At 44.0% G+C, this 24,548-nt stretch overlaps 1 protein-coding gene across 1 annotated transcript in view; it reads right to left on the minus strand.

Annotated features, from left to right (window-relative positions):
* Nucleotides 1-5,948: 5,948 nt before the first annotated feature.
* The window catches only part of GCNA (germ cell nuclear acidic peptidase), a 137,363-nt gene continuing 118,763 nt past the window's right edge, over nucleotides 5,949-24,548 (minus strand). The window contains exons 6-8 of the mRNA XM_033944459.1: nucleotides 16,153-16,291; nucleotides 8,104-8,308; nucleotides 5,949-6,522 (exon numbers count right to left, since the gene is read on the minus strand). Of these exons, the coding sequence (XP_033800350.1) occupies nucleotides 6,282-6,522; nucleotides 8,104-8,308; nucleotides 16,153-16,291 (585 nt within the window). The 3' untranslated portion in view covers nucleotides 5,949-6,281. The remainder of the gene's footprint in view (nucleotides 6,523-8,103; nucleotides 8,309-16,152; nucleotides 16,292-24,548) is intronic.

Consider the following 24,548-nt stretch of genomic DNA (forward strand, 5'->3'; position numbering starts at 1 on the left):
GAATCAGTTTCACAGATAGAGCGCCTCCTACTGGAGATCAGAAAAATATGGAAATTTGTGAGATTCAGGGTCTAAATGACAAAGCTTCAAAGTGTGTGTCTATCCCACAAAAGGAACAAATGAAAGACATTGTAGAAACTACTGCCAGCACGAGTGAGAATACAGGCAAATAAATAGTTGATGTGGCTGGTCTTGCATTGGGTACAGGAATTCTAAATGCTTCTAAACCTTTGGTTCATGAGGTTATTCCTGTGCAGTTAGCCACACAGTGTAGCATGCTAATGCAGAAGCATGATCGTAGTATAACTCACTCAGAGGTTGCAGCTGTTTCAGTTTGGCCACAAGATTGTGGGAAAAGGTACACAGAAATTTTGTTTGAGGGCAATGATCCTGAACCACAAACACAGCACCCAGTACTTCCTCCAGCAACAGAACTGGTGCCTAAGATGGAGGAGAGGGGTCTGAGTGGACCTATCTCTTTAGCATGTGGCTCTCCAGCTTGGTCATTTGCTAAATCAGAGGGCTCTGTTAGGCTCACTATACACTCTCAGGCCCTAACTAAGATTTCAAAGCCTGTAGTGCCAGTGGCTGCCTCTTGCTCTGACATTACTGTGAAATTTAACCCCAAATGTGCATTTTTCTCTGTCCTAGACATGACTAATGATTTTTGGAATTTGCCCTTTGCCTCTGAATGCCAGGACACGACAGTGCAGACAAAAGAAGACAAATCTAGCCTGCACCTGACTTCTGCATCGCAGTGCCCACTCCTCCGAGTGCAGTGGGACCCAGGTGGCAGACATGTGGTCCAGGTCGGCCTGAATGGAACATGGACAAAGTTTGCTTTAAGTGACCTTGAGGATGCTGCAAATTTAAAATGTTTTTTTTTTTTCTTTTTCTTAGCAGCAGTTCGGATATATATACATAGCCATCCCAGACCAATTTTGGCACAAAGATATTTCTAATGTTTTCCAAGGTTCCTCTTTATCACTGCAGAGATAGAGACGTTCCAAAGAAGATATTAGCTTTATGCCTTTTCTGAATATGAGATGGTTATGATATGCATTAGTTGTACAACTCAGGTGTTCATCTTTGCTGTTTTTTTTTCTATAACAATGTGTTTATTTGCAGATTTAAATTCAGCCCTGAACACTGGACAGATGGACGCCTAAAAATTTCTGTTTTATGTTGTCTGTGCCATGTGGTCTGTCTTATGTCTATTTGTTTTAGTTTAGGGGGTACCCCAGGATACATAACATTGGCCATTTCTAGAGCTCTTTTCCCCATTTTTATTTTTTTTTAACTAGCCCAATTGCGCAATGTTCTTTTTTCCCTATAATTTGCATATGCTAAATGTTGCTTAGTTATGGGTTATATTTTTAAGGTTTTATTCTATATCTATACCGTGTTTATTCTATGCTCCTCACTAGATTCAGTACATATTTCTGACATCATTTTTTTATATATACATTCAGTACTGAATTACGGTTTATCTGAATTGCCATAATAGTTATAAGCAGCACATAAAAACATATCTTTTTGGAATGTCTGATTAAGAACCTTAAGTACCTGAATATTGTATGTCTTTTGCCATAACTATACCAAGTAAATACATTAATATTGTTACATGTTGCCACATTCAGTATAGGCAACTGGTCTCTCTCTCTCTCTATACATTCAGTACAGGCAACATGGTTTCTCCTCCATTTTCTATCTTATTTGGATCACACTGGAGTACAGCTGCTGAATGATATCAGGACTCTTTTCAAATCCCTCCCTGTATGCACAGACATCATTTCATCTCAAGGGTGAATACCACTAATTTCCAGTGACTGACATCCTGTGCAAACATCCTTTCATTTCAAGTGTGAACCTCATCAGTTTAAAGAGACTGCCGGTTCCTGCTGGACTGATTCAGCTTCCTGCTCCCTATCCGCAAAGATCTCCTACTCCTCTACTTCTTCACACACTTTGTACTACCTTGGAGCTGGACATTTTTGTTTTCACCTATTCTTTCCACAAAACGTTTCCTGTTCCTTGGATCCCCGGATTCATGACAGCCACCTTCCTAAGAACACTTTGCTGTACAGTTCAACTTATTTACTGAACAATACCTGGTGTAGTCATTCACCTCTGTCCTCCATCACCCTTAATGGGACAACCTACTCCACACCTCTGGTTACTAATGATTCTATGGACATTCCAGATTTTATTTCATATGCTGTACATCCACTACCTCTTGGTATGGGCAACGAGACATTTCAAAAGCTGCTGAACTTTACTGAACTCCATACTTACATTGAACAACTTAAGAAAACCTCTAAAGAAGTGAATCATACTATCACTTTTGAAAATGGACAGATTGCACAAACTGTAGAAAATTTGCTAAGAGACGCTCATGTCTCAGTTTGGGAACTTTTCTTTGGGTATTCGCCCACTGCAAACCACGTATTTAATGTTTTAATTCACCCTATCATTATCTTAATTATTGTACAAATTTTGTTATGTATTATTATGATTTTTCTTTGCTGTAAAGTGAAACACGTACATTTCTTTACAACGCTTATCATACAAGCTTCCTTCTAACTTTTAAGGCAGTTATACATGTATTTCCAGTATCTTCTCTGACACTTGCTAATTTGGTTCTAATTTGGTTTTAATTTGGCATGGCCTATTGCATTACCATTACCAGGGTCCGATATAATATTATCCCATATCCCATACTTAGATACTCTCTCATGACATCTTGGTACCTTTATACCTGAACCTCCGGAAAAAGCTTTCTGCATCCCTTATGCACCGTTCATTCGCTCAACGACGGGTAAGATATAAGCATACTGGGATCCCCGCCCAGATTATGGCCTATACGACCTAAGACAGAGGTTTGAACTCATAATGGGAACTGTTTATGGACTATACAACCTATCTTCATAGCTTGGAGATTCTGCAAGACAGGGGACGTACTGTTGGAGGTAAGCGAGGGTACCACAAGCTTGCCCTCATTTCAAAGAATAAAAATAAAAAAATTATGGGAGATGTCAGCCTAGAGGCTTATGGGAGATTATATCAATCTGGCTCTGGCATAGGAAGGCAGATAGACCCTTAGTGCAGGGAAACTGTTTTAAGTTTCCCTGATTGAATCATGACTAGCTAAAAGGTGTTAATGTCTGATTAAGAGGGTGCTTAGGACAATGGTTCACAGATCAAGCCAGAGACTTAATCCCATCACCATGCTTGCAGATGTCACACTCTCCTTTGTCAATTAAATTGACCTTTGTCTCAAACAGTTTGCAAGTTCTAAACAGAAAGATACTGGGAGATACAATATTTTCTCTAGTCAGAATAAGATTCCAAGGTATAAAAGCCTGCTCTCTGCTCTATCAATCTCTCTTTTTCTATGGAGCTATCGATCTGTGTCTTTTTTCCTATCAAGCTATCAGGAGAGGGGTCTTGGCCCTCTCTCTCTCTTTCTATCTAGCTATCTCTTGGCTCTTGGCTTGGCACTCTGGTTCTCTCTTGAGCTCTCTCTATCTCTCTGTCTATCCTTCTCTTTATCTATGGAACACGAAAAATCACCCCATCCCACCCTCTCTCTCTCTGCCTTTCCCTGAAACTTCACACTCAATTCCTTCTGGACTCTGTAAGGCAGGGGAACTGCTGGGCTCTCTATTTAAGTGTAATACTTAACTGTAATGATTATAAATATTGCTTTTCTGTAAGACTATTTCTATAATATATTCTTTATGCAAAAACCTCTGGCTGTGCCTCTGATTCTACTTCCTGGTGAGTCATCGGTGAGGGAACTGAACCTGGGACCTGGCGTTGGTCAGTGCGCATTTCACTTAACCCCTACCACCTAACATTGTGGGGGTGCGACCATCCTTACATTTTATTAAACTTACAACGCCCACCTCTGAAGAGGCTCACCGTAGCTGTAATAGAAGTGAATGAGAGAACCAGGAGCGCGCATCCCTGCTCATAAGAATGGGGATACGGAAGCCTGTGGCTGCTCCCACTGTCAGTGGTGCATGTGGAGGGTAAGTATTACTGCTTTTTTGGGTTCCTCTATTCCCCCTCAAAAAGAGGTCAAAACAGTCTGCGTGTTGTCGTTTTCTGACCAAGCTGCAGTTGTTGCTCAAAGCATTAAAAAGCACTGGCATATTCTCCAGCTCCATTCCATCTTTCGAGAACCTCCCTACATAGCATATTCGCGTGCTAAAAATATTGCAGATTATGTGGTTCATTCTAGATATATAGCTGAACACAACCACAGCATTCAGGAGGGACAGCACTCAAGATGTAGTGACACTTGTGATCTGTGTAAGGTCACTATTGAGGGTAATATATGGCAACACCCTAAGACTCTTAAAACATATGCTCTCAAATCAGTCACTACATGTAGATCTATGTGGGTGATATATGTCATTACATGCTCTTGTTGTATGGTATACGTGGGCCGTACTCAAAGAAAAATCAAAACTCGTCTCATCGCGCACCGCTCACGTATAAACACTCAGTCTATGAATTCTCCGTTGGTGCCTCATTGTATCCAGTTGGGACATACTTTTCAGGATTTACGCTGGTCTATTATTGAACAGGTCTATGAGAACTATCAGGGCGATAAAGCACTGTGGCTACAACGGAGGGAGCAGTATTGGATTTTTGAACTCCAAGCGTTAGCCCCCAGTGGACACAATGATTATATTGAATGGCAACATGCCTTTTGATTTAGTTGTTTAGGTGGTGCTTTGATTTGCCTTATGTTATCATTATTCCTTTGGACTTTTTCAGCAGTGCACCACCTCAGTTGACTCCGGGCCGTGTTATTCCTTTCTCTCTGCGGTCCCTTGGAGTCACGTGTTTCTTTTTTATCCAGTTATATCATTGGGTCTGCTGGAGGCATTCTGTTCGGTTCAGCGCCATTTCCTGCTTTGTCAATCTATGCTGTGCCGGATGATTTGGATGGTTACAGCGCAGCCCAGCCGTTCCTGAAGAAGGGGGTGTGCACCCCCGAAACGGAGTCCCGTTGGACGAAAAATATCTTCGCTGGCTGTTTGTTTCCACGGAGAAGCTAAGTACTTCCTGTTGGTTTTTTTGCTCTGCTGGACTTGGACGTTTGGCCCCCTGGACAAGGGGCAGAGACAATTGTAGTGGATGGTAAAGTGTGTTTTTTTGATTTATTTATATATTTTTTTCACACTTAACACTGTTGGGTGCACTTTATTGTAAAAAATACGGAGTAGAGCCCGGGGATGTTTCACAGTTAACACTTTTCTGGGTGTAAGCCAAGTGACAGCCTATACCACTGGGTCTTCTAGTGGGTAGCTGTGTGACTGAGGGCTCTCCCGTATATTCATACTCATAAGTATTATTGAAAGGTTGTTGTGTGTAGTTTAGCCGCACCTGCTTTTGTCTCTCTCCCTTGTCCAGTTACTATTCTTTGGGTTTGGGAGGTTTTTGCTTTTGTATTGATCTTGTTAGTTCCAGCATTGATTAATTCCAAATGTGGCTCCGCAGGATTCCACCACCTTGTGTTAATATAGTGAATAAATGTGATCACTCTTGCGTCTCCAAATGGTGCCATTTTTGGAATCAGCATGTCAAATATACCCAGAAACAGGTCTAACATTTGAGGCACCAAAATGAGCGTTGGCCAGTGTAATCAAGTAAAAGTGAAACGATGCAACTGATAAAATGATGTTTTGTGAAACATTTTACCATTTTACAGGTCAAACAAGAAAAACTGTTAGGCATTTACATCTTAGTTTATATACTGCAATATCAAATTCTAGGCAGTTAACGTCATTAATTTCATAACATTCTAAACCAATATTGTATTTTATTTAACTGTAACCTGTCTTAAATCTAATGTCTGGGACAGAAGTAGAATATAAAATATCTAAGTTTCTGATTTTTACCATGTATTACAAGAGGAAGATCACAAGAGTATATTACACAAAAGTATATTTTATTAACAAACATTGCAGGCATGCAAATACAGAAACATATTGCAACTATCTCTAAACAAAATAATGAGCTTACATGATAACAAATTGTACTTTTTTTTTTTTACTTTTTGTGGCTCTGAAAGTTTAGCATTGATAGTGACCATAGTTAATTATATAAAACCAGATAAGTGCATTTTAGGGGAGAACAGTACATCATATCAATACAAAAAGCCATTTTCCTAGTTACTTATTAAAATGAGATGATTACAACTCCCAGAATACAATTGGAATAAAAAAATAAATCAAAAGAATTGCCTCAAATGAGAAAAAGATAAATCAAGAATCAGGAGTGAGTTTACTGGCAGCAAATTCAGCACTCAGTTTCCTCATGAGTTTGCTGTGGTTTTGGCCTATTTTTCTAGAAGATTCATCATTTTCTTTAATCGACTTTGTAAATGGCGTTAGCTGGGTCTTAGTCAGTGTTCCATCTTTATGGGTGGATTGAAGGACTAGTTTTCCCTGACATAATGCACAAACAAAGCGCTGTGTGTCTAGTGACTTAGAATGACGTCCAATCCTAAAAAGAGAAAATTTCAATTAGAAGGGAAGGGCATCATAGAAACATAGAAGATGACGGCAGAAAAGGGCTACAGCCCATCAAGTCTGCCCACTCTGCTTACCCACCCCCTGTCTATGCCCTAATGACCCTCGTAGGGATCCCACATGGGTATCCCATTTATTCTTAAAGTCTGGCACGCTGTCTGCCTCGATCACCTGCACTGGAAGCTTGTTCCAATGATCAACCACTCTCTCTGTGAAGAAATACTTTCTGGTGTCGCCATGAAATTTTCCGCCCCTGAGTTTGAGCGGGTGCCCTCTTGTGGCCGAGGGTCCCTTGAGAAAGAAAATATCATCTTCCACTTCGACACGTCCCTTGAGGTACTTAAATGTTTCGATCATGTCTCCCCTCTTCCTACGTTCCTCAAGAGTGTAGAGCTGCAATTTGTTCAGTCTCTCTTCGTACGAGAGACCCTTGAGCCCCGAGATCATCCTGGTGGCCGCCCGTTGAACCAATTCAATTCTGCGCACATCTTTACAGTAATGTGGCCTCCAGAATTGCACACAGTACTCCAGATAAGGTCTCATCATGGCCCTGTACAACGGCATTATGACTTCAGGCTTTCGGCTGACGAAACTTCTATTGATACAACCCAATATCTGCCTTGCCTTAGATGAAGCCTTCTCCACTTGATTGGCAGTTTTCATGTCTGCACTGATGATTACTCCTAAATCTCGTTCTGCTGAAGTCCTAGTTAAAGTTTCTCCGTTCAAGAAGTACGTCCTGCATGGATTTCTGCTTCCTAGGTGCATGACCTTACATTTCTTAGCATTGAAGCCTAGCTGCCAGGTTGAGGACCAACTTTCCAATGTAAGCAGGTCCTGCGCCATGTGAAAGAAGGAGGCATGCATGTCATCAGAGAGACAAAGTGAACAAGTGGAATGGTTAAGTTTAGTGGAACAGCAGGTGTGACTCCATATATGCTACAGCTTTTGTGTGAAAAGAAAGTGTGCATGTGCCAACATTACTTTCAGGTAAAAGGAAGAGCATAGATAATGTTTTATACTTTCTTATACATAATATGTTTTGATATCAAAACAACACACAGCACCTGCCACTGTCAGCGACAGAAGCATGCAAGCTTCAGTCCTTGTAGACATGGATTTACCAATCATGTTTTCAGAATCTACTTGATAAATACACATAGGGAATCTGTTTGGATGTTACATATGCAAAACTAGATGTTCAGTCATTTGTTTTATGCAGTGGCATCCCAAGGACAGGGCAGTGGGTGTGGTTTGTCCTAGTTGCAGGCAGTAAGGAGGTGCATGGAGAAGTCATGGGGCTGCAGCCCAAATGTGTGCTCCCCTCTAATGTCAACTTCCTGTTCTGGGGCAGGGGATCAGGGCAGCCAACAGCCGCATGAAAACTCCATACACCTACACCCCCCCTCTGCCTGGACGAGGGGGTGCTCTGCCCCGGGTGACAGCCAAGTCAGATACGCCACTGGTATTATGCAATTGTATGTATGTCCTGCTGTTACTGACAGGTGTGTACCACAATTTGTTTACCATTGAAGATGTGTGTAATTTTACTTACGTAGTCCCACAGTGAGAACATATATATGTAAATTTGTATTTTATCTCATAGCTGTGGCATCGACTGACCACTGGCAATTCAGGATGAACTACTGATGATTTTTTTGCATAGAATTTCCAGAATTGTCCGTGACCATCTCGGATACCATTGATTAACCAGGTGGCTGCATGGCATATCTCATGAATCAGGGTATCTCGGAGCCGATCTAGGAGAACCATGCCAGAATTAATCAGTTGTTAATAATTTTATGTACTTGATATACTTCCTTCTCCAAAAAGTTAAACAAAAAAAATCACAGATAAACTCATTCATATAAAACACATAAGAGCTTAGACATTAAAGAAAGGCATCCAGCAATTATTATTCACTCACACCAGTTGGTATCCAAAAGGAAAATCCACACAGAATTTGTTAGCCAGTCAAAATTACTGAAGACATTTTAAACAAGTGAAGATTCTCAGCCCAATTGCACCAACCATCAGGTTGTAGTGCAGAAGTCTCAAAGTCCCTCCTTGAGGGCCGCAATCCAGTTGGGTTTTCAGAATTTCCCCAATGAATATGCATGAGATCTATGTGCATGCACTGCTTTCAATGCATATTCATTGGGGAAATCCTGAAAACCCAACTGGATTGCGGCCCTCAAGGAGGGACTTTGAGATCCCTGTTGTAGTGGGAATCAAAACCAGTTGCCCAGGTTCTCAGCCCATTGCATTAACCAAGTCACCCTATCAAATGCATCAAAAGGGAGGGCTGACAAACTATCCCTAAAGTCTATTGATGTTAAAATTCTTCTTAACTTTTTTTTTTGCTATTGTACGGTTCTGAATGAAGCCCACCTGGGAATCATATAAAATCAATGGCCTAACATGGGTTAATTGATTAGCCATGACCTTTGCCATCAGTTTTATTTCATAGGACTTTGGCTTTGTAGGATCTCTATTAGGCTTTGGTAGTACTATGATTTGCTAGTAAAGACTCCAAATCTACTACCCTATTAAACATATTTGAAAGTGAGCCTAAGGGCTCCTTTTACTAAGCTGTGCTAGCAGTTTTAGCGCGTGCTACAGTGCCCCAAGTGCTAGATGCTAACGCCTCCATTGAGCTGGTGTTAATTTTTATGCATAGCACATGCTATTTTTAGCGGTTAGCACATGCTAAAAATGCTACCGCAGCTTAGTAAAAGGAGCCCTAAGACTTTCATCGCCCACCAATTTATAAAATTGAAAGCCATTTGGCCAGGCATCTTTGCCAGCGGACATTATTTAATTGCCTATTCCACTTTATCATTAGTGAAAGGGAGCATTTAGCAATTCCCTTTCTATATCTATGACGCATGGGAGATCTAAACCACTGTTTTTCAACCGCCAGTCCGCAGGAAATTTCTGACAGTCCGCGCAGGGCAAGAGAGATCATGGGGAGTCTCCAACAGTGGCTTTCCCCTCTCAGCAGCTCTCCTTACTTACCAGCGCAGCGATTCAGGAAGGCAGCCTTGGGGCTTTTGCTGAGTCGTGGCCGCCTCTGATGATGCAACTTCCTCTTTCCTCAGAGGTGGCGCGACCCATCAAAGGACCTGAAGCTGTCTTAGTGAATCGCTGCGCTGGCAAGTAAGGAGAGTTGCTAGGAGAGAAAGCCACTGTTGGAGGCTAGGAAGCAGCTGGGCAAGGGAAAAAAGGGACAGCTGCTACTGGTCCTGGAGGGGGGAGGAGAGCAAGGAGTCTGGGAAGCTGCTGGACAAGGGAAAAAAGGGACAGCTGCTACTGGTCCTGGAGAGAAGAGATGCTGCTGGGAGGGGAGGAGGGAAAGGGAAGAGAGTTACTGCTGGACAGGAGGAGGAGGGAAGGGAGAAGGAAAAAAGGAAAGAAACAGCTGGCAGGGAGATTAGAGGAGGGGAAGGGGAGAGACAGGAATGAGAGAGATTGATGATGCTGGGGCTCTTCTCTCTGGAAAAAAGGAGGCTCAGGGGAGATATGATAGAGACCTTCAAGATCATGAGGGGCATAGAGAGGGTGGATAGGGACAGATTCTTCAGACTGAAGGGGACAACAAGTACGAGGGGGCATTCGGAGAAACTGAAGGGAGATAGGTTCAAAACAAATGCAAGGAAGTTTTTTTTCACCCAAAGGGTCGTGGACACTTGGAATGCGCTACCGGAGGAAGTGATCAGGCAGAGTACGGTACAGGGATTCAAACAGGGATTGGACGGATTCCTGAGGGATAAAGGGATCGTGGGATACTGAGAGAGGTGCTGGGATGTAACACAGGTATAGAAAGCTAACCAGGTAATAAGTATAGAAACCCAACAGGTCGTGCATGTGCAAGACCGGAGGGTTAGGACTACGATGGGAAGATAGGACTTAAATGAGAAACCAAGGTGGCAAGGGAGCCCCTTCTGGTGATGCAGACAGGTCGTGACCTGTTTGGGCCGCCGCGGGAGCGGACTGCCGGGCAGGATGGACCTATGGTCTGACCCCGTGGAGGCACTGCTTATGTTCTTATGGGAAGGGGTCAGCAGAGAAATAAGCAGAGAGGGACAACGATGCTAGATCTGGTGTAGGAGAGCTAAAAATGAAAAGAGCAGTGATGCTGGAATGAATCATGCAAAAAGGAGAGAGGGGGGTACAGGCTGGATGGAAAGGGGAGAGGGGCATAAAAAGAAGAAAGACACCATATGGAAGGGGGAGAGGGCAGACAGTGGATGGAAGGGGCAAATGCTGGATTGAAGAGACAGAGAGGGCAGACGCTGGAAGGAAGAGAGTGAAAAGAAGATGAAAGCAGAAACCAGAAATGACAAAAGGTGGAAAAAATAATTTTATTTCTATTTTGTGATTAGAATATATCAGATTTGAAACATATATCCTGCTAGAGCTGGTGTTAGACATAACTTGGGACTGCAAAGCCCAGGCAGTGCTTCTTTAGCTTCCAGCTGGCTTAAGGCTCTCTCTGACCAAGGGGCAGTTGCCCTAGTTGCACTCCCCTAACACTATTCCTGTCATATGTGACTGCAGTATTCTGTTAGCATGATATTTCGGTGTAGCATTCTGTAATAATTTGGCTTATTCAGTTTTCTTGATAATAGAGGGGATATATGTGACAATTATAAAATGACAATTGTACAGAATATTGTTTCTTTTTATACTTTAATAAAATACATTCAATATAAAATCATAACTGAGGCTTGTGCGGATGGGATCAGATGATTTGCGGGGACCGAGCTCGCAGAGACAGGGCAGAAATGGAGTTTTAAAATTTCAGTCCTAGTAGTTTGCCGGTCCACAAAATAATTATTTTATTTCCACCAGTCCATAGGTGTAAAAAGGTTGAAGAACACTGATCTAAACTGTTTACGTATGTTATCACTCTGCTGGTGAAACATAATTTATCATATGTTCTAAAAATATTGCTGATTTCCTCATTGGTGTGAACCAGCCTCCCTTCTGGGTCAAGAAAATATATTTTGAGGCATGTTATTTGGTACCCTAATTGAGCCAAAAGTTTACCACCTTTGCTGACATGTTTATATAACTTAAACTTATAGAATGACAAAGACTTCATCGTTCTTCTGTGAATTAATGTAGTCAAGGCATGTTGAATTTCCAATAGCTGCTGTTTGTGAGAGACTGCATGTGTTCTCCTGTGCCATGTCCTTGCCATCTTTGGTAGTAGTTCTGAAAGGAGAATTTCCCTCTCTTTCTCTCATTTTTTTGCACAATTCCAATAACTAATTACAGTATTTTCTTTCAGAGAACCACTTTTGAAGCTTCTCAACTATAGGACTGGATCAGATTAATGTTCTAAATTATTTAATTTATAGTTCCTCAAACAATTTAACATTGTGTTCCCTAAAATTAGAATCCCTTTAAAGGGCCAATGGAAAATTCCACCACAGCTTTTTCCGTTCATCTCCCCCATAAGTACTATTCCATCCAGACCAACACATAGTCTGAAACAACAAACGAGCCAATTTCAGCTGAAGAAATAGAGGACAACAGCTTGGTGGATGCCAATATGTAAACAATGTGATTTTTTAAAATCTTTATTGAATTTCCAAATAGCATTGTGCAAACAGTTCCAATATATATAATATTACAAGAAAAGCACATAAAACTTATAGATATTAATGAACAATTATTTTCCCCCACCATATAATCAGAAAAAGTAAATACCTACATGAAACTCTCTCTATATTCCTCGAATGAAATTCCATTACAAAACCCTCCCCCCTCGGATATGTATGCTTAAGGGCCAATAAAATTAAATAAGTTATCATTCCCTACAGCATGTAGGGCTCCTTTTACAAAGCCGCGCTATGGCCTTAACGTGCGGCATAGCGCACGCTAGATTGCCATACATGCTAGCTGCTACCAACTCCGTTAGAGCAAGCGGTAGATTTCTGGCTAGCGCGCGCTAATCTGGTGCATGCAATAAAACCACTAGCGTGGCTTTGTAAAAGGAGCCCTTAGTCAATGGTTCCCAAACATCCATAAATTTCTTGTACTGTCCCTGCTGTACAGTCATTGAGCGAACAATGTGTGATTAAGTGACATGAATCCTCAGTAGTATGCAAGATCCTCCAGACATCTAATAAATTCAATAACTGACAAAAATTGTGCAGCCCTCTGGAACACTGAATACTATTATGTCATCTTCAGATCCCAGGAGACAAAAACAGGAGAACCTGCCTTAACATCAGTAAGAGGCACAAAAACAAATGAAGGAGACCTGATGATGCTCAATCCTTTTATTGATTAACAGACTCAACACGATCGTGTTTCAGCCCAAGAAGGCCTACCTCAGGAGTCTAAAATGGGAAATTTGTTAAAAAAATATACAATTGTATCAGACAACCTCAACATGAATACAAAACATACACATAACTATGCATATAACATACAAATAAGAATAAATACATTCATAATATATCAAAAAGCCATATATACATAGTAACATAGTAGATGACGGCAGATAAAGACCCAAATGGTCCATCCAGTCTGCCCAACCTGATTCAATTTAAATTTTTTTTTATTTTATTTTTTTAAATAATTTTTCTTCTTAGCTATTTCTGGGCAAGAATCCAAAGCTTTACCCGGTACTGTGCTTGGGTTCCAACTGCCAAAGTCCTTCTAGCTCCTGTATCTTGTCCTCTAGTTGCTTGACTTCCTTCTTCAAGCTTTCCAGCACCTGACACCGACCGCATACATACGACTGTCTCCCCGAGGGGAGGTAGTCATACATATGACAGTCGATGCAGAACACTGGAAAGCTCATCTTCTGGTTTCCCTCTGCTTCCATAGTCGTTCCTACTTTAAGATAACACTTAAGACTACGTGTTCCTTGTGTGCCTGCTTCCTTCTGCACCTGCTTCTTGCCTTACTGCCTACTTCTTGTGTGTGCTGTGTTTGCTCTACCTTACCTTACTGTTGCTTGTGTGTGTTCGTTCCTTCTGCGCCTGCTTCTTCTGTACCCTTCAGTCTTTCCCTGGTGCTCCTGGGTGTAGTAACTTGGCCCTTGAGGCCCTTCGCAAAGGCGCTCTCGCTAAGGCGAGTGCCTTTGCTGCACACCTTCGCCGGGCGCCGTTGGCTCCTCCCCTTTAAGGGGGAGTCCAGCGCTGCCTGTGACGCGTGGGGGGGGCGGAGAGAACGCTCGCCGCTTCCCCGAGCCTGGTCTCCTCCTAGCTACCGCCTGCCTGCCTTCTTCGGTGCTCGGCACCGACGCTGCCTGTCTCCTCTCTGAGCAGTGAACTTCAGCTACACTGCTCTTCTTCTCTCCTCTCTCTTCGTCACCGTGTGTGCCGCGCTGGCTCCTCCCCTTTAAGGGGGAGTCCGGCGCTGCCTGTGACGCGTGGGCGGAGTGAACTCTTGCCGCTTCCCTGAGCCTGGTCTCCTCCTAGCTACTGCCTGCCTGCCTTCTTCGGTGCGCGGCACCGATGCTGCCTGTCTCCTCTCTGAGCAGTGAACTTCAGCTACGCTGCTCCTCTTCTCTCCTCTCTCTTCGGCACTGCGTGTGCCGCGCTGGCTCATCCCCTTTAAGAGGGAGTCCGGCGCTGCCTGTGACGCGTGGGGGGGGAGCGGAGCGAACTCTCACTGCTTGCCCGAGCCTGGTCTCCTCCTAGCTACTTCCTGCCTGCCTTCTTCGGTGCTCGGCACCGACGCTGCCTGTCTCCTCTCTGAGCAGTGAACTTCAGCTACGCTGCTCCTCTTCTCTCCTCTCTCTTTGGCACCCCAGCAGCTCTCCTGCAATGGATGGCGCAAGCAGCAACCAACACGCTGCACGTGGCTGACCCAGAAGCCTTCTCTCTGACATCAACTCTGATAAATACTGTTCTAAGAGATCCCATGTGCCTATCCCAGGCTTTCTTGAATTCAGACAGTCTCTGTCTCTACCACCCGGAAGACTGTTCCATTCATCTACCACCCTTTCGGTAAAAAAGTATTTCCTTAGATTACTCCAGAGCCTATCACCTCTTAACTTCATCCTATGCCCTCTTTCTAGAGCTTCCTTTCAAATGAAAAACTAGACTCGTGCGCATTTACGCCACTTAGATATTTAAACATCTGTCATATCTCCCCCCTCTGCCACCTTTCCTCTAAAGTATACATATTGAGATCTTTAAGTCTGTCCCCATACGCCTTATGAGGAAGACCACACACCATCCTTTTTATAATTTTTTTAATGTGCGACCTCCAGAATTGTACACAGAATTCTAAATGAGGTCTCACCAAAGTCTTATACAGGGGCATCAATACCTCCTTTTTTCCTACTTGCCATACCTCTCCCTATGCCACCTAACATTCTTCTGGCCTTCACCTTTTCAACCTGTTTGTCCACCTTAAGATCATCACATACAATCACACCCAAGTCCCGCTCCTCTGTCGGGCATATAAGTTCTTTATCCCTTAATCTGTACCATTCCCTCGGGTTTTTGCAGTCCAAATGCATGACCTTACATTTCTTAGCATTAAATTTTAGCTGCCAAATTTCAGACCATTGTTCAAGCTTCGCCAGGTCTTTCTTCATGTTGGGTATCTATTCTATTGTAGATTTTGGTATCATCCGCAAAGAGGCAAATCTTACCCGACAGCCCTGAAGCAATATCGTTTATAAAAATGTTAAAAAGAATAGGCCCAAGAACAGAACCTTGAGGCACAACACTGGTAACATCCCTTTCCTCAGAGTAATCTCCATTGATCACTACCCTCTGTCGCCTTCCACTCAACAAGTTCTTGACTCAGCCCGTCACTTTGGGACCCGTCCCAGGGGCACTCAGTTTATTTATTAGATGTCTGTGTGGAACACTGTCAAAGGCTTTGCTAAAATCTAAAGATACCACATCTAGTGCACTTCCTCTATCCAATTCTCTGGTCACCCAGTCAAAGAAATTAATCAGATTTGTCTGACAAGACCTACCTCTATTGAATCCATGTTGCCTCCGGTCCTGTAATCCACAGGATTCCAGAAACTTCACCATTCTGTTTTAAAAGAGTTTCCATTAATTTGCTTACCATAGAAGTCAGACTTACCGGCCTGTAATTCCCTACTTCCACTTTTGTGAAGAGGGACCACATCTGCCCTTCTCCAGTCCTCCGGTACCACTCCCGACTCTAGAGACTCATTGAAAAGGTAAGTCAACGGAGCCACCAGAACTTCCCTAAGTTCCTTTAGCACCCTTGCATGTACACTATCCACCAAATCGCTTTGTCTATCTTTATTTTAGCTAGCTCCTCACAAACACAACTCTCTGAAAAATCATCAGGGTCTATCACTCCATTCATGTTTGTCTTCTGTGGTCCCGCTCCTGGCGCTTTAGCTGTGTACACAGAACAGAAATATTTGTTAAGCAATTCAGCCTTTTTTAAATCAGCTTCTACATATTTGGCTTTTTCCTTTTATATGTATATATGTTCTATTGTCATTGTGTTCGTAGACTCCTGATGCAGGCCATTGGGCTGAAACACGTTCATGTTGAGTCTTTTGAAATAATTAAAGTTTGATAGCACCTTGGGTCATCTTTGCTGTCTTTTGTGTTGTATAAAAATGATATATTGTTCTTACCTGCAGAATCGCACACTTTCTCTGAGAGTTCAATCTTAGCATAGCGTAGCATTTCTCGATCTTTTTGTTGTCCTGTTACACAGTATCCTGCTGATTTTCGCATATTTTTATTCCAAGTTATTTCCATTTTCTCTGGGAGCTGAGAGGCAAAATAATGTAAAAGATTAGATTGATTTATCAGTTTTCTCATACATTTCAAAATGTACTGGATTAAGCATTTTAGCACCCACAGAACTGGAAGTGGATTGCAGGTGGAGAGTGCCCATCCTTCCCCCCACTCCCAACTGCTGCTGGTCAATCCTTCCAGTGCTTTCTCTCTTCAATTGGTCCTTGCCTTTCTCACTGTTGCCTCATGGCAGTAGGAGAGTGGAAAGTAAAAATCCAGCATAGCGCTTGCCCGTCTTAGTGCCCTGCTCTCTCTTCCTACACAAGTTTCATGTTATTATGGAAACCTGTGTAAGAGGGAAGAGTGCTGCAGGACCCGTCACAGGCTTTTCACTTTCAGCTCTGGATTTTCACTTTCAACTCTGTGCTACTGCTAGGGCAGACCCAAATGGAGGCATGGCAGCAATTGCATACGTTGCCTAGGCCTGTGTTCATATGAAATGAGCTGAATATGAGCAGAACATATATAAAGAACTCAGGGTTTCTCAAACCTGTTCAGGATATGCACAAGACCACTTTGCATATGCTGGATATTCTGCTTTGCATATAGCAAGTCTCTACAACGAATACATAAGAGTCCACTTTGTATGCACTTGAGACTCAGTAAATGTAATTGATCTCATGTATACCTGTTGATATTGTGAAACACAAAATGGCTGTGGGTCCTCAGGACAGGTTTGGGAAGTCCTCTTCATCTGCTGTGGGAAAGAAACTAATCTAGAAGACAATTAAGAATTTCATCACCTGCATAAAATGAGATTAGGTTCTTACCTTGCTAATATCTTTTCTAGTAGATAGGTGTGTCATTCTGGACAAACAGGTAATTTCTGCATAACCATGAGCCTTGTAGAAGGAATCCACTCTGAATTTTTTCGGTCTCTCTCCTACTTCACAGAGGACTGCTGCCACCTACTGTTAGCACTTGGAGATGGTGCCACGCCGACAGACAGACTGACTAGCAAGTTTGCTATCTGAGCACACAGCTTCTGTCTGTGTGCCTCTGGAAGATAGACACAGCTGTCCACCGTGTTGAACAAGACACTCAGGTAGTCCAGGGATTGCATCAGCCAAAAAAAAAAAAAAAAATGGCTCTTCTGGCGAGGTGCGCCAGCTTTCAATGCCATGATTTCCAGGTGGATCCATAGGGCTATTTCAACCGCATACATTGATTGTTAGAAACAGTTCCCCGTTTCCGTTAAGGCGCATTCGACCAGAAAAATGGATTTGTCAAGGGCCGAAGTTAGAGCAGTCTATCCTGAGGAGATTTGTAGGGCAGCAACTTGGTCCACTCTACAATCCAACTCAGACTCTCCAGGACTTGGAGGAACTGAGCCACCGTGTGCTTCTCTTCGGCGAATGAGGGAGCCTTTTATTAGCCAGTTGGAGGACCTGAGCCACCATGTGCTGCTCTTCAGCAAACATTGGAGTCCTTATTAGCCAATTGTCCAAGGAGGGATGCATCTCCCATCTTCCGCAGGTAGGCTGCTGCCACCACCACCACCTTGGTGAAGGTGTGGGGAGCATTTGCCAGGCCAAAGGGAAGGGCCGAGAACTGGTAATGGTTTTCTGTGGTCGGGGAGATGGGAATATGCAAATAGGCCTCCATCAGATCCAGAGACGAGAAATTCTCCCAGAGCCGCTGATGCAATGACAGAACAAACTGTCTCCATACGGAAACATGGAACCTTGAGTGCTGCATTAACTTGAGTAAGATCTAGAACAGTGTGCCACAAACTTTTTGAAGGTGCGGCACACTAAACTCAGGGCTGTGGCTGGAGGGCATCTGGAAATGCATGGACATCAATGTGGACATGACATGGCCCTGAGCCTCCTATTACTGCTGGTGGAGGAGGGGTGCCAGCTTACTGCCTACAGAACGTGCCTCTCGCTGCGAGAGGCATGTCCTTTAAGCAGTCAGCTGGCACCTCTCCTCTTCGCTGGAATCTTGCAGAACACCTGGAATCTGCTGCAGTGCACTAGTGTAGTGTACATGCAATACACTGATCTAGAATAGGCCTCCAATTGTCTGAGCCTTTCTTTGGCACAATGAAGTATATGGAGTATCTGCCTGAGCCTTTGGGCAATACAGGTTCTATGGCCTGAATCTCCAACAACCTTATCACTGTGGCCTCCACTTTGACTGCTTTTTCTAGTCACCCCGCTGGGAAGTCCACAAATCAGTCCATTAAGGGCTGGGTGTATTCTAGCTTGTAACTGCTATGGATAATTTCTAGCAGCCAGCGGTCTGCGGATATCTAATCCCTGGCCTGAAGAAAGTCTGAGAGCCATCACCCTTTCTTGAGAGGGACTGCTCCGGACCTGGCGTCTGTGTCTTCTTGTAGGAAGAAGGAGTACAGGAACCAGAAAGCTGGTTGAACTTGAGGACAGCTGGTTGAGAGGACAGCGTGGGAGCCCTGCTCCGCCCCTCTCCCTGGCCGCGAGGGAACACATAAAAAGATTAGCCGCATTTGCTTCGGGCCCTTTTGACCACCAGCGGGAGAAGTCAGCCCAGCAGCTTCCCCGAGGAGAGGACAGCGTGGGAGCCCTGCTCTGCCCCTCTCCCTGGCCGCGAGGGAACACATAAAAAGATTAGCCGCACCAATGGCGCTCAGCTGTTCGACACGCCGACGAAGGCGCACGACAAAGGCGCATGCGCCTTTGTGAAGCGCCTCAGTGACAACTGCAGGGTTCTGAAGCTCACAAAACAGGTTAAACCCTCCAAGTACAGGTAACCAATTAGCTTTACCCACTTCCAACTTTTTGCTGCACCTTGCTAGACATAATTGATAGACACAACTGCCGGCATACCTTGTTATACTTGCTAAAATTGTTCCTATATCCGGCCTTCTTCGGTGGAGCGTGTGAGCACCAGCAGGGGACGACTTTTGCTACTTTAAAACCCAGCGCCTCGGGATCCCACCCTTCCACCCGCACAGCTTCCTGCAGTCGGCAGGAGTTCTCGGGACCTTCTTCGGTGGAGCGTGGGAGCACGCTCCGCCCTTCCCCCGAACCAGCAGGGGACAACTTTTTGCTACTTTAAAACCAGAGCCAGGACCTCAACATTTCCTTCTAAGTTTATTCTATATTTCACTCTGCTCATAGACTTACCTTTTCCACAATCTCTCTAGCTTACATGCCCTGAATTTGTATTCATTCACAAGCATCCCCTCTGCACTCTAGCTTACATATCCTGTGTTTCTACCCACTTTACCCTTTATTCTCTTCTCTCTTCCACTTCCCAGGCCTGCTGCTTCCACCTAGCTGCCCCTCACTAAGCCTCTCCCCTAGCCCTCCTCTGCCCCCAACACCCCTCAATCTCCCCCTTGCGAACCCAGCTTTGGCCTCCCCTTCACACTAGCCTCCCAGACTTCCCCCCCTCTGAATCTTCCTCCCCCCTCCTGACCAGGCCAACATTTCCAACATGACCAGCATCACTCATAATCTCCCCGCCTTTCTCCTCCTCTACTTGCTTAGCACAAGAGGCTGGATTACAAATGTTCTAGCATTTGAACCTATTTCAACCTACACCACTTGGAATAGAATCCCCGGTCCTGACAAATTCCTCCGCCCTCATCGACTTTTACACGATTGCACAGGTCCTTTTCCAATTCCTGTGATCAACACCACTCGCCACCCTCCTAGACTAACTCCTAAAGAAAGCGATCTCTAAAATATTTGCAACGTACGATACCCTCCTGCCCCCCACAACAATCCATTCTTCCTTGTGCCTACTTGAACATCCGCTCAGCTAGAAATAAGGCCCAGCTCATCAAAGACTGGCTGGAAGAAACTCGCTTAGACATTGTCCTCCTAACCGAAACATGGCTCATTTCCGACCAGGACCCCATCATAGGGGACATTCTCCCTCCACATTACAAAATTATCACTCTCTCAAGAAACTCAAAAAGAGGAGGTGGCCTTGCTATCATTCTCCATAATCACCTTCACTTCCATGTCCTAGACTCTAAATCAACCAAGGACCTGGAAATCCTCACCTGCAAAATTTCCAAAACAGACTGTATAGATAACCTAATCGTCACGCTATTCTATATACCCCCTAATAAATGGAATCAAGCAAAAGATGATTTCTACGAGCACCTTCTTACGAACTCGTCAGCAGGCACCTACAATCTCTTAGCAGGAGACATCAACCTACACCTAGAACAGAAAGTCGCAGACCTTCTCTCCTTCCTCACGTCACTAGGCTTCTCCAATCCCCCCCAAACCACAACCCATAACAAAGGTCACCACCTCGACCTCATCACCTTTCTCTCCGATACCAACACCACTCCCAAAATAAGTCTCTCAGACCAAACCTGGTCAAATACCCCCTGGTCTGACCACCTCCTGTGCAATTTTGAACTAGCCTGGCACAAAAAACAACCTGACAAAAAGCCTAACCCCATCCATACAAAGCAATTCATCTGGACAAGAGAACATCTAAATCCAGCAGACTTCTGGTCACACTACACTCTTATCTCCGACTCCGACGTAGACCCCAACTTCCACCTAAATTGGGAAAAATTTAGCGACCAGGTTCTTAACACCACTGTCCCTCTTAGACTTCGCTCGAAAACTCTCCGCCCCTCAAACAGCTGGTTTGACGCGGACCTCCTGACCATAAAACGAGAAGTCTGGAAACTTGAAAGAATCTGGCGTAAATCAGGGACTGATTTAGACAGACTTACCTGGCGACTGAAAGTCAAAGAATACAAAAAACAGGCCATCGATAAGCGCAGTAAACACTACTCCCAACTAATAAACTCCCCTTCTCTAAACAGCAAAGCACTTTTTAGACTAGTTAACTCCCTATTCGACATAGACTCTCAAACGCCCCACCTCCGACCTCCCTCCCTCCGCAATCACTCTAGCCGACCACTTCGCGAACAAAATCCACACTCTAAAACTGTCTCTCGCAGCTCACAGCCCCGAACCTCCACTCAACCTACACGCAGCAGATACAGAAGGTTCAATAGCCGACATGTCCTGGACCTCCTTTGAAAATCCTGACTGGAATCTATTCCTTGAACTTTATTCTAAATACGCCAACTCCAACTGCCTTTTAGACACTTGTCCTCCCACCATCATGAAATGCACCCCCCCTTCATTCAAAGCAGAACTCTTCAATTGGGTATCTCTATGCCTGTCCATTGGTCACTTCCCGTCCGAACTTGGCCACATCCTCATTTCCCCTATCCCTAAACAACCCAAGGATCCAATCTCTTCCATCACCAACTACAGACCCATCGCCAACATACCACTCTTCCAAAAACTCATGGAAGGTCTTGTAAACCTCACGAATTACCTTGACAAGTTCAATATTCTTCATGACTCCCAGTCCGGTTTCCGCCCAAATCATAGCACCGAAACCGTCCTAGCTGCCCTGACAAATTACCTCCTCCACCTGTTCTCACTGGGCAAAAGCGCCCTGATACTTCAATTCGATCTGAGCAGTGCCTTCGACCTGGTCGACCACGACATTATGCTCAACTGCCTTGACTCCTTCGGCATCTCCGGACAGGTAATAGATTGGTTCACAGGCTTCCTAACCAACCGTACCTACCAGGTCCACAGTAATGGAACCTTCTCCCACCACTGGCGTAACCCTTGTGGAGTCCCACAAGGCTCTCCCCTATCCCCCTCCCTATTCAATATTTACTTGACCCCTCTGGCACGAAGCCTAGCAAACTTAAACCTAAAATCGTTCATATATGCAGATGACATCACCATCATTGTTCCCATTACCTCACTCACTCTAGAAACGGAAAAACTCATCTCATCTATCCTCACCAAGTTAGAACTGTGGACTTCAAAACTCAAATTAAAATTGAACTCTGAAAAAACCAAAATCTTCCTAGCGAGTCCCAACCATAAATTAACAAACACTTCCCTCAGATTGAATGGGCTAGATTACCCTATCCTACCCACTATAAAAATCCTTGGAGTCATCCTGGACCGCACCCTGACCTTCGATGACCATACCAGTACCCAGGTGAAAAAATGTTTCTGTACCCTCTGGAAACTGCGCACCATCAAACGTTACTTCGACCACCAAGCCTTCCGTCTACTTGTTCAATCTCTGGTATTAAGCATATTAGACTACTGCAACATTATTTACCTGGGATCCTATAAAAATACCATCAAACGTCTTAGAATAGTCCAAAATGCGGCCGTCCGCCTCATCTATGATCTCAAAAAATACAACCATGTTAGCCCCTACTACACCAAACTCCATTGGCTTCCAGTAGAGGCAAGGAACATCTTTAAGTTCGCCTGCCTCTGTTTCAAAACTCTAACAGGATCTTCCCCAATCTACTTGTCTGAGCACCTTGAAATAGCAGGCCCCTCTCGCACACGAAACGCCCACTTATTCACCTTTCCCTCCCTAAAAGGCTGCCTCTACAAGAGATTCATTGATAGAACCCTAGCATTCCAAGCGGGCAAATGGAACAATTGCCTTACCGCCCTCATCTCCTACTCCCCGCCCTACCACCTGTTCAGGAAGTCACTAAAAACCTACCTCTTCGACAAATTCCGCTAACGCTGCCTTCCCTCCTTCCCTGCACCCTCCTGACCTCGATATGTCTCCATTCACTCTGACTTCGCCCCCCTCCCAAGCCTCTATGGCCTCTCTTACTCAATCTCTGTTTTTATCTAATCGCCCTGCCTTTTCATTGCCTCATATTTAACATCACTGTAAATGTATCACCGCTATAACATGTAACATCGCTGTATACGTACAGTCTCTTCTTTAGTATATGCCTTTTTATTACTGCCATTTATGTAACCTCTCTGTAAATGTAACAACACTGTAATATGTATCATCGCTGTAAATGTACAGTCTCTTCTATTGTTAACCGCATTGAACTTCCATGGTATTGCGGTATACAAGAATAAAGTTATTATTATTATTATTATCTGGCAAACCTCTGTTTGTAACCCAGGAAGGGTTTCTAGGCACAAAAACAACAAACGCTTAAATGGCCAAACCAAAAAATAAAACCCAGTGATTTTTGGATTTTACAGTGGGGGAACACAGGGGATCATATAGAAACCTTTAAATATCTGATTTACAGACCCCTCCCTCTCATAGGCTGCAACAGCCTTACTTACCAAGACTGCCTGGAGCCACGAAAATTAGAGCGCCCTGAGCCCCTAGAGGTTCTGGTTCTGCTATTGGGCAAAGATTTTGGACGACAATCAACCACACTGGTCATAAGATCGTATAGACCCTTCTCGAATAACAATTGCCCTTTGAAATGGAGTCTGTGCAGAAGGAAAACACTGGTGGGCGACAGCAGAGCCCTCTTTGAAGTAGGAGGGATACAGAGATGTCCAGAATGACACACATACTGACCTGGAAATTGTGTTATTCAATCACCAGTCATGTGAAGGCAATTTTGTAACAGCAAGCCTATTTAGGCACCTATTCTATAAAAGAAAATAGGACCCTACTGTCCTTTATAGAGTACTTGCACGATAGGTGCACGCGTGTTTAGCTACAAAGGTGGTCTAAATGCCCATGTGTATTTTATAGTAAGCTCTACCTTATATGCATGAGTCTTGTGCCTAGGCTGCCATCAAATCGAAGCAGACTCCTGGTGACCATATAGATCAACTTTTTCCAAAACATCCTGTCTTCTATTTGTGTGTAATAGAGGCTTTTTAATGGCACATTCATTATTGCTGTGATTGGGTCAAATCATCATATTGCAGGTCTTCCATGCTATTTTTCCTTAACCTTTCCTAGGGACTCTGGCTATTGTGTAATAGCTTTAGCCTAGTCATGTCAGCTTCTAGTGAGAATTCAGGTTTTATTTGTCAAAGGGGTATAGATAGATATAGACCATTGCTCAGGCAATGGGCCTGATGGGCCGCCGCGGGAGCGGACCGCTGAGCAGGATGGACCTATGGTCTGCCTCAGCGGAGGCAACTTCTTATGTTCTTATGTTAAATTTCTTGGCTGTTCATTGTATTTATAATGGTCGTCTCCAGCACCACAATTCAAAAGCCTCAATGCTCTTTGTCCTGTTTTAAATGGCCTATCTTCCACATCCATACTGTGTAATAGAAACCCCCCCTTGTCTGTATAATTCAAATCTTTGTTGGTAATAAAACATTACATGATTTGAAAAATTGTAATCCCTTCACTACAGCTCTACCAAGTACTATCCTGTGGTGTTGATCTTGGCTACTGGAGCCTTTGCTGTTGATAATTGATCCCAAAAGAC

The sequence above is a fragment of the Geotrypetes seraphini genome, chromosome 5, assembly GCF_902459505.1.
Source record: "Geotrypetes seraphini chromosome 5, aGeoSer1.1, whole genome shotgun sequence".
Classification (NCBI taxonomy): domain Eukaryota; kingdom Metazoa; phylum Chordata; class Amphibia; order Gymnophiona; family Dermophiidae; genus Geotrypetes; species Geotrypetes seraphini.